The sequence below is a fragment of the Anomaloglossus baeobatrachus genome, chromosome 4 (assembly GCF_048569485.1).
Source record: "Anomaloglossus baeobatrachus isolate aAnoBae1 chromosome 4, aAnoBae1.hap1, whole genome shotgun sequence".
NCBI lineage: Eukaryota > Metazoa > Chordata > Amphibia > Anura > Aromobatidae > Anomaloglossus > Anomaloglossus baeobatrachus.
The window spans coordinates 371,044,862-371,063,481 of record NC_134356.1 but is presented as its reverse complement, the minus strand read 5'-3'; the positions used below and the strand labels follow the sequence as shown (position 1 = coordinate 371,063,481).

At 48.4% G+C, this 18,620-nt stretch overlaps 1 protein-coding gene across 1 annotated transcript in view; it reads right to left on the bottom strand.

Annotated features, from left to right (window-relative positions):
* SRPK2 (SRSF protein kinase 2) overlaps positions 1-18,620 on the bottom strand; it is a 157,744-nt gene that overhangs the window by 52,172 nt on the left and 86,952 nt on the right. Inside the window, exons 8-9 of the mRNA XM_075343479.1 lie at positions 9,021-9,249; positions 214-717 (exon numbers count right to left, since the gene is read on the bottom strand). Of these exons, the coding sequence (XP_075199594.1) occupies positions 214-717; positions 9,021-9,249 (733 nt within the window). The remainder of the gene's footprint in view (positions 1-213; positions 718-9,020; positions 9,250-18,620) is intronic.

Genomic DNA, 18,620 nt, shown 5'->3' with positions numbered 1-18,620 from the left:
AAAATAAAAACAATTGATACTCATCTTCTGCAGCAGTGCCAATTTAGCAATGTTCGCACTTTTAGTTTAGCTTAAATCATATTACTTGAATCTGATCAGACACAATAAATGTTTGTGAGCTATAAAATAATCAATATACTAGATCCAACAAGATAACACATTGAGCTGCATGGATAGCTTTGATGGAGCTAATACATAGGAGAAGAAACTTACTTTTTGGCATATCTCCAGTACTTGATGCTGAAACCGTCCTACTTCTGTCTTGGCAAGGGCTACTTCCATCCCTGTCTATAACAGTTGAATCTTCAGAAGCAGCCAAGCCAGATTCTACAGACTCTAAGGGATCAGAAAACATCGCTGCTGAAAAGTCGGAGAACTGTAACTCCGTATTCTTATGTTGTCCATTTGGCAATTCACTGTTAAACTGTTCATAAGAGCTACTGTATGTATAATCACTTTCAGCATTTGACTCATCTAGATTAAAGTCATCTTGATTGGGACAGTCTTCCTCTTCTTCATCGTCATCATCTAACGGCTGGTCCAGTGAGAATGGTCCATTTTCCAAATGGCCATTTGTTTTTGGGGACTCTATCCATGTTGGATCTGTGTTAAGTTCCGGATCCACATCGTCGTCATCATCTTTCTCAACAATTTCCTTTTCAGTATCTTCTTTTTCATCATGATCTTCCCCTTCTGAAGATACATTACCTGCTAAAACTGTAAAAATAAATGAAATTAAAAGATACTTACTTAACATGATTTACTTCAGCACCACTAAGTCAATTCATAATGGAAGTGTCAATGACAGAGCTGTTGACCAGAGCCGAAATAGATAAAGCTAAGGTCACTGAGCTTATAAAAGTAGCTTAAAAGAAGGGAATTATGTTTACTTTACGTAAATTCCTTTTCTTCTAGCTCCAATTGGGAGACCCAGACAATTGGGTGTACAGCTCATGCCTCCGGAGGCCACACAAAGCACTACACCAAAAGTGTAAAGCCCCTCCCCTTCTGCCTATACACCCCCCGTGCATCACGGGTTCCTCAGTTTTAGTGCAAAAGCAAGAAGGAGGAAAGCAAATAAATTGGTTTAAAGTAACTTCAATCCGAAGAACCTCGGAGAACTGAAACCATTCAACATGAACAACATGTGTACCCGAAAAAACAACAGGGCGGGTGCTGGGTCTCCCAATTGGAGCTAGAAGAAAAGGAATTTACGGTAAGTAAACAAAATTCCCTTCTTCTTTGTCGCTCCATTGGGAGACCCAGACAATTGGGACGTCCAAAAGCAGTCCCTGGGTGGGTAAAATAATACCTCATAATAGAGCCGTAAAACGGCCCGTTCCTACAGGTGGGCAACCGCCGCCTGAAGGACTCGTCTACCTAGGCTGGCATCCGCCGAAGCATAGGCATGCACCTGATAGTGTTTGGTGAAAGTGTGCAGGCTCGACCAGGTAGCCACCTGGCACACCTGCTGAGCCGTCGCCTGGTGCCGTAAAGCCCAGGACGCACCGACGGCTCTGGTAGAATGGGCCTTTAGCCCTGAGGGAACCGGAAGCCCAGAAGAACGGTAGGCTTCAAGAATTGGTTCCTTGATCCACCGAGCCAGGGTGGATTTGGAAGCCTATAACCCCTTACGCTGACCAGCGACAAGGACAAAGAGTGCATCCGAGCGGCGCAGAAGCGCCGTACGGGAAATGTAGATTCTGAGTGCTCTCACCAGATCTAACAAATGCAAATCCCTTTCACATTGATGAACTGGATGAGGACAAAAAGAAGGCAAGGAGATATCCTGATTGAGATGAAAGGTGGATACCACCTTAGGAAGGAATTCCGGAACCGGGCGCAGCACCACCTTGTCCTGGTGAAACACCAGGAAAGGGGCTTTGCATGACAGCGCTGCTAGCTCAGACACTCTCCGAGGTGAGGTGACTGCTACTAGGAAGACCACTTTCTGCGAAAGGCGAGAAAGAGAAACATCTTTCAAAGGTTCAAAGGGTGCCTTCTGAAGGGCCAGCAGAACCCTGTTCAGATCCCAGGGTTCTAACGGCCGCCTGTAAGGAGGAACAATGTGACAAACCCCTTGCAGGAACGTGCGTACCTGAGAAAGCCTGGCAAGACGCTTCTGAAAAAACACAGAGAGCGCTGAGACTTGTCCCTTAAGGGAGCCGAGCGACAAACCTTTTTCCAATCCTGATTGAAGAAAGGAAAGAAACGTGGGCAATGCAAATGGCCAGGGAGAAAATCCCTGATCAGAGCACCAAGAAAGGAATATCTTCCACGTCCTGTGGTAGATCTTGGCAGACGTTGGTTTCCTGGCCTGTCTCATAGTGGCAATGACCTCTTGAGACAACCCTGAAGACGCTAGGATCCAGGACTCAATGGCCACACAGTCAGGTTGAGGGCCGCAGAATTCAGATGGAAAAACGGCCCTTGAGACAGCAAGTCTGGACAGTCTGGCAGTGCCCACGGTTGGCCCACCGTGAGGTGCCACAGATCCGGGTACCACGACCTCCTCGGCCAGTCTGGAGCGACGAGAATGGCGTGGCGGCAGTGTGACCTGATCTTGCGCATCACTCTGGGCAACAGCGCCAGAGGTGGGAACACATAAGGGAGTTGAAACTGCGACCAATCTTGAACTAAGGCGTCTGCCGCCAGAGCTCTGTGATCGTGAGATCGTGCCATGAATGCCGTGACCTTGTTGTTGTGCCGGGACGCCATTAGGTCGACGTCCGGCATCCCCCAGCGGCAACAGATCTCCTGAAACACGTCCGGGTGAAGAGACCATTCCCCTGCGTCCATGCCCTGGCGACTGGGGAAGTCTGCTTCCCAGTTTTCTACGCCCGGGATGTGAACTGTGGATATGGTGGAGGCCGTGTCTTCCACCCACCTCAGAATCCGCCGGACTTCCTGGAAGGCTTGTCGACTGCGTGTTCCGCCTTGGTGGTTGATGTATGCCACCGCTGTGGAGTTGTCCGACTGAATTCGGATCTGCTTGCCTTCCAGCCACTGCCAGAAGGCCTGTAGGGCAAGATACACTGCCCTGATCTCCAGAACATTGATCTGAAGGGTGGACTCTTGCTGAGTCCACGTACCTTGAGCCCTGTGGTGGAGAAAAACTGCTCCCCACCCTGACAGACTCGCGTCCGTCGTGACCACCGCCCAGGATGGGGGTAGAAAGGATTTCCGTTTCAACAATGAGTTGGGCAGCAGCCACCACCGAAGAGAATCCTTGGCCGCCTGAGAAAGGGAGACGTTCCTGTCGAAGGACGTCGACCTCCCGTCCCATTGGCGGAGAATGTCCCATTGTAGTGGACGCAGATGAAACTGCGCGAAAGGGACTGCCTCCATTGTTGCTACCATCTTCCCTAGGAAGTGCATGAGGCGCCTCAAGGGGTGCAACTGGCCTTGAATGAGAGATTGCACCCCTATCTGTAGTGAACGTTGTTTGTCCAGCGGAAGCTTCACTATCGCTGATAGAGTATGAAACTCCATGCCAAGATATGTCAGCGATTGGGCCGGGGTCAGATTTGACTTTGAAAAGTTGATGATCCACCCGAAACTCTGGAGAGTCTCCAGCGCAACGTTCAGGCTGTGTTGGCATGCCTCTTGAGAGGGCGCCTTGACCAGCAGATCGTCAAAGTAAGGGATCCCAGAGTGTCCCTGAGAGTGCAGGACTGCTACTACTGCTGCCATGACCTTGGTGAAGACCCTTGGGGCTGTCGCCAGACCGAAAGGCAGAGCTACGAGCTGAAGGTGTTCGTCTCCTATAACGAAGCGTAGAAAACGCTGATGCTCTGGAGCAATCGGCACGTGGAGATAAGCATCCTTGATGTCTATTGATGCTAGGAATCTCCTTGAGACATTGCGGCGATGACGGAGCAGAGGGATTCCATCCGGAACCGCCTGGTTTTCATGTGCTTGTTGAGCAGTTTTAGGTCCAGAACGGGACGGAAAGACCCGTCCTTTTTTGGCACCACAAACAAATTGGAGTAAAAACCGTGACCTTGCTGCTGAAGAGGAACAGGGATCACCACTCCTTCTGCCTTTAGAGTGCACACCGCCTGCAGAAGAGCATCGGCTCGGTCGGGAGGCGGAGACGTTCTGAAGAATCGAGTCGGAGGACGAGAACTGAACTCTATCCTGTACCCGTGAGACAGAATGTCTCTCACCCAACGGTCTTGGACCTGTGGCAGCCAAATGTCGCCAAAGCGGGAGAGCCTGCCACCGACCGAGGATGCGGAGAGAGGGGGCCGAAAGTCATGAGGAAGCCGCCTTGGTAGCGGTTCCTCCGGCTGTCTTTTTTGGGCGTGACTGAGCCCGCCAAGAATCTGAGCTCCTCTGATCCTTTTGAGACCTTTTGGACGAGGAGAATTGGGACCTGCCCGAGCCTCGAAAGGACCGAAATCTCGACTGTCCCCTCCTCTGTTGGGGTTTGTTTGGTCTGGGCTGAGGTAAGGATGAATCCTTACCCTTGGATTGTTTAATGATTTCATCCAATCGCTCACCAAACAGTCGGTCACCAGAAAATGGCAAACTGGTTAAACACTTTTTGGAAGCAGAATCTGCCTTCCATTCCCTTAACCACAAGGCTCTGTGTAAAACCACGGAGTTGGCGGACGCCACTGCCGTACGGCTCGTAGAGTCCAGGACAGCATTAATAGCGTAAGACGCAAATGCCGACATTTGAGAGGTTAAGGATGCCACTTGCGGAACAGATGTACGTGTGACAGTGTCAATCAGACCAGCTGAAATAGCTTGGAGTGCCCACACGGCTGCGAATGCTGGAGCAAACGACGCGCCGATAGCTTCATAGATGGATTTCAACCAGAGCTCCATCTGTCTGTCAGTGGAATCTTTAAGTGAAGCCCCATCTTCCACTGCAACTACGGATCTAGCCGCAAGCCTGGAGATTGGAGGATCCACCTTGGGACACTGGGTCCAGCCCTTGACCACGTCAGGAGGGAAGGGATAACGTGTATCCTTAAGGCGTTTGGAGAAACGCTTATCTGGATAAGCGTGGTGTTTCTGGAATGCCTGCCTGAAGTCAGAGTGGTCCAGAAAAGTACTCAATTTACGCTTGGGATACCTGAAATGAAATTTCTCCTGCTGTGAAGCTGACTCCTCCACTGGAGGAGGTGAGGGAGAAATATCCAACATTCGATTGATGGACGCTATAAGATCATTCATTATGGCGTCACCCTCAGGTGTATCCAGATTGAGAGCGGTCTCAGGATCAGAATCCTGATCAGCTACCTCCGCTTCATCATACAGAGAGTCCTCCTGCTGGGACCCTGACCAGTGTGATGATGACGAGGGCCGTTCCCAGCGAGCTCGCTTAGGCCGTCTGGGACTGTCGTCCGTGTCAGAGCCTTCACCCTGGGATGCATGGGACATCCCCGGAGCCCGGAGTTGATCCAACTGAGGGGGACCAGGGGGCAATGATTCAACAGTGCCCATGGTCTGAGGTACCGGTCTCTAGAATTTTAGTCATAGTCACAGACAATCTATCAGCAAAAACTGCAAACTCCGCTCCCTGGGTCACCTCTAGCAGAGACCCCGGCTGAGCAAGTGCCACAGGGGCCGAACATTGCACACAATGGGGATCAGTGGAACCTGCCGGAAGAACAGCCTCACAAGCAGTACAAGCAGCATAGAAAGCCTGTGCCTTGGCACCCTTGCTTTTTGCGGACGACATGCTGTCCTCTGAGCAATCTAGGAGGGTATATAGCCAAGAATAGCGACCGTACAGTGCAATGTATAGAATACAAGCATAAAAGTACAAATGAACACTTCGGCGCTAGTGGGGTCAGCACTTCAGGTGCTGCTTACCGCCCGCTGAAAAGCGGGTGTGTGGTCGCCAGAATCCCGTGTCTGGGTCCCTCAGAGCTTGTCTCCCCTCTCCAGTTCCGACTGCACACAGGAATGGCTGCCGGCGTCCTGTGAAGAGGGGCGTACCGTGGGCGTGCCTCAGACAAAGTGCGGGAAACTGGCGTCCCACTGTGTTCAGTGAGTGTGCTGGAGTATGCAAGCAGACTCCAGCCCTCGGCGCTGACGTCCGGCACAGCGTCCCGCCCCTCCCCTGACTGGCAGGCCTGGGGGCGGGAAAGCCACGAGACTAGGCCGTAAAAGCCGGGGACTCGAGTAATAAGCGCGGCCGTCCAGAGGCACGGCCAGCGCGGAAGTCCCCGGCGCACTACAAATCCCAGCCGCGCCGCAGTGTAAAACTGACAGCAGCGGCCGGCGCGGCAGTCCCCAATACATTAACTAACTCAGCAAAGCTGTAGTGAGTAGTGGCACAAGCGCGCAGCGCTGTTGTCCCCAGCGCACTAACACACCCAGCAATGCTGCGGTGTGTCTGCGCGCGGTCTGTACGGGGACACAGAGTACCTTGACGTAGCAGGGCCATGTCCCTGACGATACTCAGCTCCATATCCAGCAGATACCCCAGTGGCAGTGGATGGAGCACGGTCTCCTGTGCCTGGAGACCGGTAGGATCCCACTTCACCCAGAGCCCTAAGGGGGATGGGGAAGGAAAGCAGCATGTGGGCTCCAGCCTCCGTACCCGTAATGGATACCTCAACCTTAACAAACACCGCCAAGAGTGGGGTGAGAAGGGAGCATGCTGGGGGCCCTAGTATGGGCCCTCTTTTCTTCCATCCGACATAGTCAGCAGCTACTGCTGACTAAACAGTGGAGCTATGCGTGGATGTCTGACCTCCTTCGCACAAAGCTTGAAAACTGAGGAACCCGTGATGCACGGGGGGTGTATAGGCAGAAGGGGAGGGGCTTTACACTTTTGGTGTAGTGCTTTGTGTGGCCTCCGGAGGCATGAGCTGTACACCCAATTGTCTGGGTCTCCCAATGGAGCGACAAAGAAAAAGTCCCTGCACACTAAAGGCCCCTTTACACACTGAGACTTTCAGCAATCCCACCAGCGATCCCAACCTGGCCGGGATCGCTACAAAGTCTCTGGTGAGTCGCTGGTGAGCTGTCAAACAGGCAAACCTGGCCAACGACGCAACAACGATCCGGACCTGCAGAACGACCTAGCTAGTCATTGGGGACGTTGTAAAGCAGCTTTTTGAAAGGGAAGTCGCTAACAAAGTCGCTGTAAAGTCCCCTTTACACACTGAAACTTTCTAGCTATCATGCTGCACAGCGGGAAACAAAGGACCAAAGAATGGTCCTGAACGATTTGTAGCGATCAGCAACTTCACAGCAGGGGCCAGGTCACTGATGTGTTTCACACACTGCAATGTCGCTGGGGAGGTCGCTATTACGTCACAAAACTGGTGACGTTACAGCGATGTCGTTTGCGATGTTGCAGTGTGTAAAGCCACCTTAAGGCTGGTCCTAAATTGGCCCCTAAGGGTGTGACCATAAGTACTGGAATTATCACAGAATTTCTATCCGGTCACATCAAAGGTTGTATCAATCAGTTTCATATGGATCAGATTTTTCACAACACATGAACAAGCCCTTAGTAGTTTGTCCATACATGTGACAATGCTGGTACTACTGTTCCCATTTCTTCTACTGTACATAGACTAAATGCAGCTCAGTCCTTTTCACACTAAGGGGTACTTTGCACACTACGACATCGCAGGTGCGATGTCGGCGGGGTCATGTCGAAAGTGACGCACTTCCTGCGTCGCTCTCGACATCGTAGTGTGTAAATCCTAGATGATATGATTAATGAGCGCAAAAGCGTCGTAATCGTATCATCGGTGTAGTGTCGGCGAATTCCATAATTACGCTGACGCGACGGTCCAATGTTGTTCCTTGCTCAAGCGGCAGCACACATCGCTGTGTGTGAAGTCGCAGGAGCAAGGAACATCTCCTACCTGCGTCCCGGCTGCAATGCGGAAAAAAGGAAGTGGGCGGGATGTTTACATCCCGCTCATCTCCGCCCCTCCGCTCCTATTGGCCGCCTGCCGTCGCAGTGACGCCACATGACCCGCCCCCTTAATAAGGAGGCGGTTCGCCGGCCAGAGCGACGTCGCACGGCAGAAGAGTGTATGTGAAGCAGCCGTAGCGATAATATTCGCTACGGCAGCTATCACAATGATATCGCACCTGCGACGGGGGCGGGGACTATCGCGCTCGGCATCGCAGCATCGGCTTGCGATGTCGGAGTGTGCAAAGTACCCCTAAGGGAGCGGAGCTGCAATATCAGACACTTCTATAGTGCATACGAGCTGCTGTGTATGAACAAGTTATAAAGATTGTTCTGAAGGTCAGTGAAGGTCAGATTTTCAAGTTAAAAAATAATTCTTTCCTATTCCAAGCTAGAAATAATATTTTTTGTTACCAATTATTTCACGTCTCCAATCCTGTATTGTGTGGGTTTTTTTAAAGGGAATCTGTTGCCCTTTTGATTTTTTTTTGGTTATTAATATGGGTATACAGGTGGCCTAAAGGAAATTAGCCACACCTGTATGCTGCCTGCATGAGGGGTTGATTTGCAAAAATCCTCTTTTGTATCTTCTGGGCTATGGGGTGTGTACTGTCCAAAAGATAAGACTGTCTCCAGTTTTCATCATATAGGATTCGTCTCCCCCTTCTCTTCCCTAGCGTCCCTTTGATGTCAGGTGCACTGCCAACAATCTCGCACATGTGCATTCTGCCTGTCATCCCTCTCTTCACTGTTCTGCACTTCTTTGTGCAAAATCTTCAATTTTGCTGTGCACGGGCACCAGGGAATCATTTAGACTTCACCTGACGTCACAGGGACTCTGAAGAGAAGGCTTATCTTCCGGGCAGCACACGCCCAATATCCCGGAAGATAAAAAAAATAAATATATATATATATATATATATATATATATATATATATATATATATGTATATAAGAGTTTTTGTTCCAAAATTACCCCTCATTAGAGAGGCATAATACAGGCATGGCTAATTCACCTGTATGCTACCTGTATACCCATAATAACAACTAAAAAAAACCTCTAAAGAGCGACCGATTCCCTTAATCAAGTGTGGGGAAATAAAAGTGTGTGCATCATACACACCATATTCATTGACTGGCTCCTCCTCAGCAGCATCCTCCAGACAAACAGTCTTCATCTTGGCTTCTGGTTGGCTCTCAGCATCCTGCTCATTTTCATTTTCTTCAGTCTTTTTCCTTTCGGCCTCCCTCTCCAGTTCTTCTATTTCTTGAAGACGCTTTTCAAGTAGTTCTGCTTGACGCTTTTGCTTTTTTTTTAGTTTTTTCTTTTTATTCTTGGAAATTTTGCCAATCTATTAAAGAAAAATAAATTACATTTTGTTGGTAAGCCTATAACCAAGATATAAAGAAAAATAAACTACACAGTGTTGTACGCTGAACGCAAATGAAATGATTGCCATAAAAAAAGAATAAACAAATTAGAAAGGTCATCCCCTTTGTCAGAATCAATCTGTGCAAAACAGGAGAAAAATTGTGGACTAAATGTGCTATAAAATGTAACATTTATTGAAATATAATTAAAATACAAAGTATTGCTTACAACAAGGCAAAGATAGAGTGGTAAACTACTAGTATGTAAACCAATGATTATATTACACATACATTTTTATATATATATATATATATATATATATATATATATATATATATATATATATATATATATATATATATATATATATATATAATTTTTTTTTTTTTTTTTAATATAAAGTGACATTAGATTTGTTGAAAAAAGATCACATTAAATATCTGTTCTCGTTGTCTCAAATGTCCATGTGCAGTGATCAATCAAAAAACATATATGGTTATATGGTACAAACACATGTCGGGCTCCTATCACATCCCTTTGTACAATAATGACTAATGGCCAGGCAAACAAGATGAAAAAATAATCATGGCATTAAATTGTAGAATTACCCGGGTATTGTTGTGGGAGTTGGGAAGGAGAGAGGTCCCTACGGAAGAGCCCGACGTACATTTCTCATGTGCAAAATCTTGCTTTCCAAAGGGATGTAACTTAAGAAAGCGAAATTTTGCACACACGAAATGTGAGTCGGGCCCTTCCATGGGGACCTCGATGTCTTTCATGACTTTATGAGGGCACAAGGAGTTAAATAAATGAATGTATAAAATTAATGAATGAATTTGTTACAGGAATACTAAAAGTTTAAAAAAAACGAAACAACAAATGAATAAAAAAAAAAAATAAATATATATATATATTTTATGTATATATATATATATATATATATATATATACATACATACATACACACATACAGTCATATGAAAAAGGTTAGGCACCCTTATTAATGTTAACCTTTTTTCTTTATAACAATTTGGGTTTTTGCAACAGCTATTTCAGCTTCATATATCTAATAACTGATGGACTGAGTAATATTTCTGGATTGAAATGAGGTTTATTGTACTAACAGAAAATGTGCAATCCGCATTTAAACAAAATTTGACCGGTGCAAAAGTATGGCCACCCTTATCAATTTCTTGATTTGAACACTCCTAACTACGTTTTACTGACTTACTAAAGCACTAAATTGGTTTTGTAACCTCATTGAGCTTTGAACTTCATAGGCAGGTGTATCCAATCATGAGAAAAGGTATTTAAGGTGGCCACTTGCAAGTTGTTCTCCTATTTGAATCTACTATGAAGAGTGGCATCATGGGCTCCTCAAAACAACTCTCAAATGATCTGAAAACAAAGATTATTCAACATAGTTGTTCAGGGGAAGGATACAAAAAGTTGTCTCAGAGATTTAAACTGTCAGTTTCCACTGTGGGGAACATAGTAAGGAAATGGAAGAACACCGGTACTGTTCTTGTTAAGCCCAGAAGTGACAGGCCAAGAAAAATATCAGAAAGGCAGAGAAGAAGAATGGTGAGAACAGTCAAGGACAATCCACAGACCACCTCCAAAGACCTGCAGCTTCATCTTGCTGCAGATGGTGTAAATGTGCATCGGTCAACAATACAGCGCACGTTGCACAAGGAGAAGCTGTATGGGAGAGTGATGCGAAAAAAGCCGTTCCTGCAAGCACGCCACAAACAGAGTCGCCTGAGGTATGCAAAAGCACATTTGGACAAGCCAGTTACATTTTGGAAGAAAGTCCTGTGGACTGATGAAACAAAGATTGAGTTGTTTGGTCATACAAAAAGGCGTTATGCATGGAGGCAAAAAAACACGGCATTCCAAGAAAAGCACTTGCTACCCACAGTAAAATTTGGTGGAGGTTCCATCATGCTTTGGGGCTGTGTGGCCAATGCCGGCACTGGGAATCTTGTTAAAGTTGAGGGTCGCATGGATTCAACTCAGTATCAGCAGATTCTTGACAATAATGTGCAAGAATCAGTGACGAAGTTGAAGTTACGCAGGGGATGGATATTTCAGCAAGACAATGATCCAAAACACCGCTCCAAATCTACTCAGGCATTCATGCACAGGAACAATTACAATGTTCTGGAATGGCCATCCCAGTCCCCAGACCTGAATATCATTGAAAATCTGTGGGATGATTTTAACCCCTTAACGACCGCGGGCCGTAAAATTACGTCCTAAATGACATAATCTTACTGCCCGCGGTCCTCCGGCGGCAGCATGCCGCGATCGGCACACATCTCAGCTGATTTTCACAGCTGAGATGTGTGCCTGCTAGGCACGAGCAGAATCGTTATCTGCTCGTGCCGATTAACCCCTTATAATGGCGCTGTCAATACATGACAGCGCCATTATAAGCGCAATCGCGGTAAAGTTTTACTTACCGCCGAAACCGGAAGTCACGTGACGCGATCACGTGACTCCCGATAGTTGTCATGGTAGTACAGGGTCATGTGATGACTCCTGTACTACACATGAATTGGTTTCACTTTCGCTGTGCCCGGGGCACAGCAAAAGAGAAAGACAGCGTATCTGCTGTTTACAGCCTTCCAGCTGTGATCAGCAGATACTGCAGAGCGATCGGAATGCTGATCGCAATAGCCCCCTAGGGGGACTAGTAAAATAAAAAAAAAAAGTAAAAAAATAAGTTTTAAAAAATTAAAAAAAAACAAAAAAACCTAAAAGTTCAAATCACCCCCCATTCGCCCCATTGAAAATTAAAGGGTTAAAAAAATAAAAAATATACACACATTTGGTATCGCCGCGTTCAGAAACGCCCGATCTATCAAAATATAAAATCAATTAATCTGATCAGTAAACGGCGTAGCGGCAAAAAAATTCCAAACGCCAAAACGACGTTTTTTTGTCGCCACAACTTTTGCGCAAAATGCAATAAGAGGCGATCAAAACGTAGCATCTGCGCAAAAATGGTACCGTTAAAAACGTCAGCTCGAGACGCAAAAAATAAGCCGTCATTGAGCCTAAGATCCCGAAAAATGAGAACGCTACGGGTCACGGAATATGGCGTAAAACGTGCGCCACTTTTTTCGGACAAACTTCCGATTTTTTTTTAACCCCTTATATAAAAGTAAACCTATACATGTTTGGTGTCTACGAACTCGCACTGACCTGAGGCATCACACCCACACATCAGTTTTACCATATAGTGAACACAGTGAATAAAATATCTCAAAAACCATAGTGCTATCGCACTTTTTTTGCAATTTTTCAGCATTTGGAATTTTTTTGCCATTTTCTAGTACACAATATGGTAAAACTGATGGTTTCATTTAAAAGTACAGGTCGTTCCGCAAAAAATGAGCCCTCACATGACCATATTGACTGAAAAATAAAAAAGTTACGTCTTTCAGAAAAAGAATGGCGAAAAAAAAAAACGGAAAGCGAAAAATCGGCCGGTCGTGAAAGGGTTAAGCGTGCTGTCCATGCTCAGCGACCATCAAACTTAACTGAACTGGAATTGTTTTGTAAACAAGAATGGTCAAATATAACTTCATCCAGGATCCAGGAACTCATTAAAAGCTACAGGAAGCGACTAGAGGCTGTTATTTTTGCAAAAGGAGGATCTACAAAATATTAATGTCACTTTTGCACCGATCAAATTTTTCTTAAATCCGGATTGCTCATTTTTTGTTAGTACAATAAACCTCATTTCAATCCAGAAATATTACTGAGTCCATCAGTTATTAGATATATGAAACTCAAATAGCTGTTGCAAAAACCCAAATTGTTATAAAGAAAAAAGGTTAACATTAATAGGGGTGCCCAAACTTTTTCATATGACTGTATGTATATCTCACCAATTATATATATATATATATATATATATATATTGTGAGACTGTGACCGGGCTGGTCCACGACGGCCGGTACGTCTCGCCCCGGTTGTGCTCCCTCCATGTATAGATAGCAACTCCACCCTAGGGTTAAATCCTGTTTTTCCCTACAGGCCGAAAGGAAGGGTTAAAAAGGAAATAGGAGGATGGGTGTGGTTGTCTAGTGTGTGAGGGAGTGAGCACAACTCCCTGAGTCTCTGCAGGAGACTCTACTCTGCTGTATTGGACTTTTGATGGACAATAAACCGTGTGCTGTGACCTTTGGTGCCTGGATCCCGTGTCTTCTGCCGCGCAGCCGACCACGCTACCTCACATATGGTGGAGAATCGGCGGGCACCCCAGCCGGTGAGGTGTAGCTTCCATTCCTGGTGACCCGGTAACACATGTCCTGGATTCAAGCGGCTATACTACAGCCTAAACCCGGCGACGCCATGGAGGACATACTAAAGCAGCTGGCTCAGGCTAACGCACAGCAGCAACAAGCTAACGCACAGCAGCAACAGACCAATGTACACCTGCTCGTGGCGGCGGATCGTCAGCAGCAAGCCTTGCAATTGCAGGAACAAAGGCACCAAGAACAGATGGTTCTCCTGGCAAAGTCGATCCGTGCCGGACCGGCAGCAACAATCCCGGGATCGGGTGACGACGGCAGCGTCCGGAAAACGGTGAGACAAGCGTTGCAAAAGATGACCCCGGGGAATGATGTGGAAGCGTTCCTGGCGGTGTTTGAGCGGGTGGCCGAGCGGGAAAAGCTGCCGACCCCCCAGTGGGCTGAGGTATTGTCGCCCTATCTAACGGGGGAGCCCCAAAAAGCTTACCTGGACCTCTGTACCGAGGACGCCATAGACTATGCGACCCTGAAAGCTGAAATACTTGCTCGGTTGGGGGTGAATACCTATGTACGGGCTCAGCGGGTAAATCAGTGGTTCTATGAGGAAGCCAAACCCGTACGCTCCCAGGCCTATGACTTGTTGCATCTGGTAAAGAAGTGGCTGCAGCCTGACACTCTGAGCCCTGTGCAAATGGTAGAAAGGGTAGTGGTGGATCGTTTTGTGCGTACTTTACCCGTCACCATTCAACGGTGGGTAGGACAGGGCGACCCAAATACCCTGGACCAATTAGTGTCCCTGGTAGAGCGGCATGTGGCTACGCAGGACTTGATACGGGACACTGAGACTTTGCGTGCCGCCCGTCGGTCCGGCCCCTCCAAGCCTCGGGCCAAGGACCCTCCGCTGACACCGGTGCAGGAGTCCGCTACCGTCCCGTCTGAGACCGCGCCCGCCGTCCCTGAGGTCCGGAAGGCTATGTACCCTAAACGACAACTTGGCAAGGGGGTATCCTTCCCTATTAGATGTTGGCGGTGCCAGCGGGTGGGACATATGGAAGCTCAGTGTCCACTCACCACGGAGCCCATGGATTGTGGGGTTACCCGACGGGGTTCAATGTATGCTCAGGCGGTCTATACCGCAGACCGTGTCTCTCCGGAGACTGAGCCCCACTTATGCCAAATACAGGTGAATGGATGTCCGGTTACAGGCTTGTTGGATTCCGGAAGCTTAGTGACCCTTGTGCGATCAACCCTAAGGGCTAAAATAAAGGCCACAGGACGTACCGTGGGGGTGGTTTGCATACATGGGGACCGCCGAGACTATCCCACGGGGGTTGTCACCATCACAACACCCTGGGGGCAGGTGCAACATGAGGTGGGACTTATGAACTCTCTTCCCTATGATGTGATCCTAGGAAGGGATCTGCCGTGTTTTTGGACTCTATGGAAGGGGCCTCCTAAGTCCCTTCAGGTATTGGACAGTCCGGGACCTGAGCCCGACAATCCCGAATCCGGGACGCCTGCCGTAGGGGTCCCCATGATAGGGACAGAATGTGAACCCGATAGGTCGCCCCTAGAGGTATTGGCAGGAGAGGCTGAGATAGTCGAGCCCATCCCGGAGTTGGAGGCATCCCCGGATACGTTTGGGACAGCCCAACTCCAGGACCCTACATTAATACATGCCCGGAGTCGGGTGACAGTGGTTGACAGGGTGGCACAGCTGCCCGGTGCCCAGGTAAGGTACCCCCATTTCGCTCTTAAGCAGGATTTACTCTACCGGGTAGATAAAATACGGGGCGTGGGGGTAGAGCAGTTGGTGGTGCCCCAGCCGTATCGCCGGCGGGTCCTCGACTTGGCTCATAAACACCTGATGAGTGGCCATCTATGGGTCAAGAAAACGCAGGAGCGAATATTGCAGAGGTTCTATTGGCCCGGGGTCTTTGGGGAGGTAAAACGATACTGTGAAACCTGCCCGGAGTGTCAGCTTACCGCACCCCTGGCCCACTTTCGCAGTCCGTTGGTACCGTTACCCATTATAGAAGTCCCTTTTGAACGGATAGGGATGGATCTGGTGGGGCCCCTCGTAAAGTCTGCTCGAGGGCACCAACACATCCTAGTGATCGTTGACTATGCCACCCGTTATCCAGAGGTGATACCTCTCAGACATACTGCAGCCAAGCTTATAGCTCGGGAGTTGTTTGCTGTGTTCTGCCGGGTGGGGTTGCCCAAGGAGATCCTTACGGATCAGGGGACCCCATTCATGTTTAAAGTGACCAAAGAGCTATGCCGGCTACTCCAGATCAAGCAGTTGCGTACATCCGTGTATCATCCTCAAACGGACGGTTTAGTGGAGCGTTTCAATAAAACCCTGAAAACCATGCTCAAAAAGGGTGATCTCCAAAGACGGGAAAGACTGGGATATGATGCTTCCCTATTTGATGTTTGCCGTCCGAGAGGTACCACAGGCATTCACGGGGTTTTCGCCTTTTGAGTTGTTATACGGGCGACATCCCCGGGGATTGTTGGACCTGGCAAAGGAAACATGGGAGCAGGAGCCCACCCCCCATAAAAGTGTGATTGAACACATTTTAGGAATGCAGAACCGCATAAGCGCGGTCATGCCAATTGTGAAGGAGCATTTACAGGAGGCTCAGGCCGCACAAAGCGGCCGCTACAATAGACAAGCCACCGTGCGGACTTTTAAACCCGGGGATCGGGTGTTGGTATTAATCCCCACGGCGGAGAGTAAATTCCTGGCTCAGTGGCAAGGCCCCTACGAGATAAAGGAAAGAGTCGGGGTGGTCAACTATAAGGTATTGCAGCCCGGTAGGCGGAAACCTGAACAAATATACCATGTCAACCTGTTAAAACCTTGGCAGGAACGGGAAAGCCTGATGGTTGATTTTTCCCTATCTCCCTCCTCTTCGGGTCGTTCAACCCCGGCCTCAGCGACCTCAGGAGAGGACGAACCGGAAGTAAGGATTGGAGAAGCCCTCACCAAGCATCAGAGGCGAGAGGCCAGACGGCTGGTTCAGCAGAACCCAGATGTCTTCTCCGAGCTGCCTGGTAGGACAAGTCTGATACGACATGACATTGTCACCGAGCCTCACCTGAAGGTACGCCTGAAGTCATACCGGGTACCGGAGGCTCGAAGACAAGCCATATCGGAGGAAGTGAAGACAATGCTACGACTAGGGGTCATCGAAAAATCCCGGAGTGAATGGGCTAGCCCCATTGTCCTAATACCAAAACCCGATGGCTCCTTAAGGTTCTGCAATGACTTTAGGAGATTGAACGAAATATCCAAGTTCGATCTCTACCCCATGCCCCGGGTGGATGAGCTGATTGATAGGCTGGGACAGGCGCGATATTTCACCACGCTCGACCTGACCAAGGGGTACTGGCAGGTACCACTGACGGAGTCCGCCAAGGAGAAAACCGCTTTTGTTACGCCGGAGGGTCTCTTCCACTATGTTGTCTTGCCTTTTGGGTTACACGGCGCTCCAGCCACGTTCCAGAGGTTGATGGACTTAGTGCTGGAACCCCACCAGGCGTATGCATCAGCGTACCTGGATGACATCATTATTTACAGCTCCGAGTGGCAGACCCACTTGGAACAGGTACAAGCGGTGGTGAACGCGCTCCGAACAGCCGGTTTGACAGCCAATCCCAAGAAATGTGCGTTGGGGCTCACGGAAGCCCGCTACTTGGGCTACGTGATAGGCCAAGGAGTGATTAAGCCCCAAATCAACAAGGTTGAGGCGATCCAGAAGTGGCCTAGACCCCTTACCACGAAGCAGGTTAGGGCTTTCCTGGGTATTGTGGGGTACTACAGGAGGTTTGTAAAGGATTTTGCGGGTCTATCGGCCCCCTTGACGGACCTTCTCAAAGGCAAGAAGTCCGTCATGGTGCGCTGGACTCCGCAAGCCGAGGACTCCTTCCAGGCCCTGAAGGGGGTCCTGTGCGGACAGCCCGTTCTGGTCAACCCCGATTTCCGGAAGGAGTTCATAGTACAGACTGACGCCTCTGAGGTCGGCCTGGGGGCAGTGCTGTCTCAGGTGGTTCAGGGGGAGGGACACCCCGTCACTTTCTTGAGTAGGAAGCTCACCCCTCCCGAGCGGAATTATAGCGTAGTAGAGAAGGAGTGCCTGGCGATCAAGTGGGCCTTGGAGTCCCTACGCTATTACCTGCTGGGACGGCGGTTTCGCTTGGTGACTGATCACTCCCCGCTGGTCTGGATGAGGTCTGCCAAGGAACGGAATGCCCGGGTTACCCGGTGGTTCCATTCTCTGCAGAACTTCTGTTTTACGGTTGAGCACCGGGCCGGTCGGTTGCAGGGCAACGCTGATGCCTTGTCCCGCGGCCCGTGTTTGATGGCGGGAGTTCAACCCCGCACGCTTGAACTGAGGGGGGGGTATTTGAGACTGTGACCGGGCTGGTCCACGACGGCCGGTACGTCTCGCCCCGGTTGTGCTCCCTCCATGTATAGATAGCAACTCCACCCTAGGGTTAAATCCTGTTTTTCCCTACAGGCCGAAAGGAAGGGTTAAAAAGGAAATAGGAGGATGGGTGTGGTTGTCTAGTGTGTGAGGGAGTGAGCACAACTCCCTGAGTCTCTGCAGGAGACTCTACTCTGCTGTATTGGACTTTTGATGGACAATAAACCGTGTGCTGTGACCTTTGGTGCCTGGATCCCGTGTCTTCTGCCGCGCAGCCGACCACGCTACCTCACAATATATTATATATATATATATATATATACATATACACACATATACACACACACACACATATATATATATATACACATATATGTATATATATATACATACACGCACATACATACATAATATATATACATATACATACATATACATGCACACATATATATATATATATATATATATATATATATATATATATATACACACACACACACACACACACACAGTGGTGTTCATAAGTCCTGCATAGGCTTAAAGAAAACTATATATTTCATACTTCTGCATCTCTACAGTGAAACATATAGGTTTTTGTAATCCCTCATTGTATGCCATACTCATTTTTGAATGTCCCAAGTATATAAATT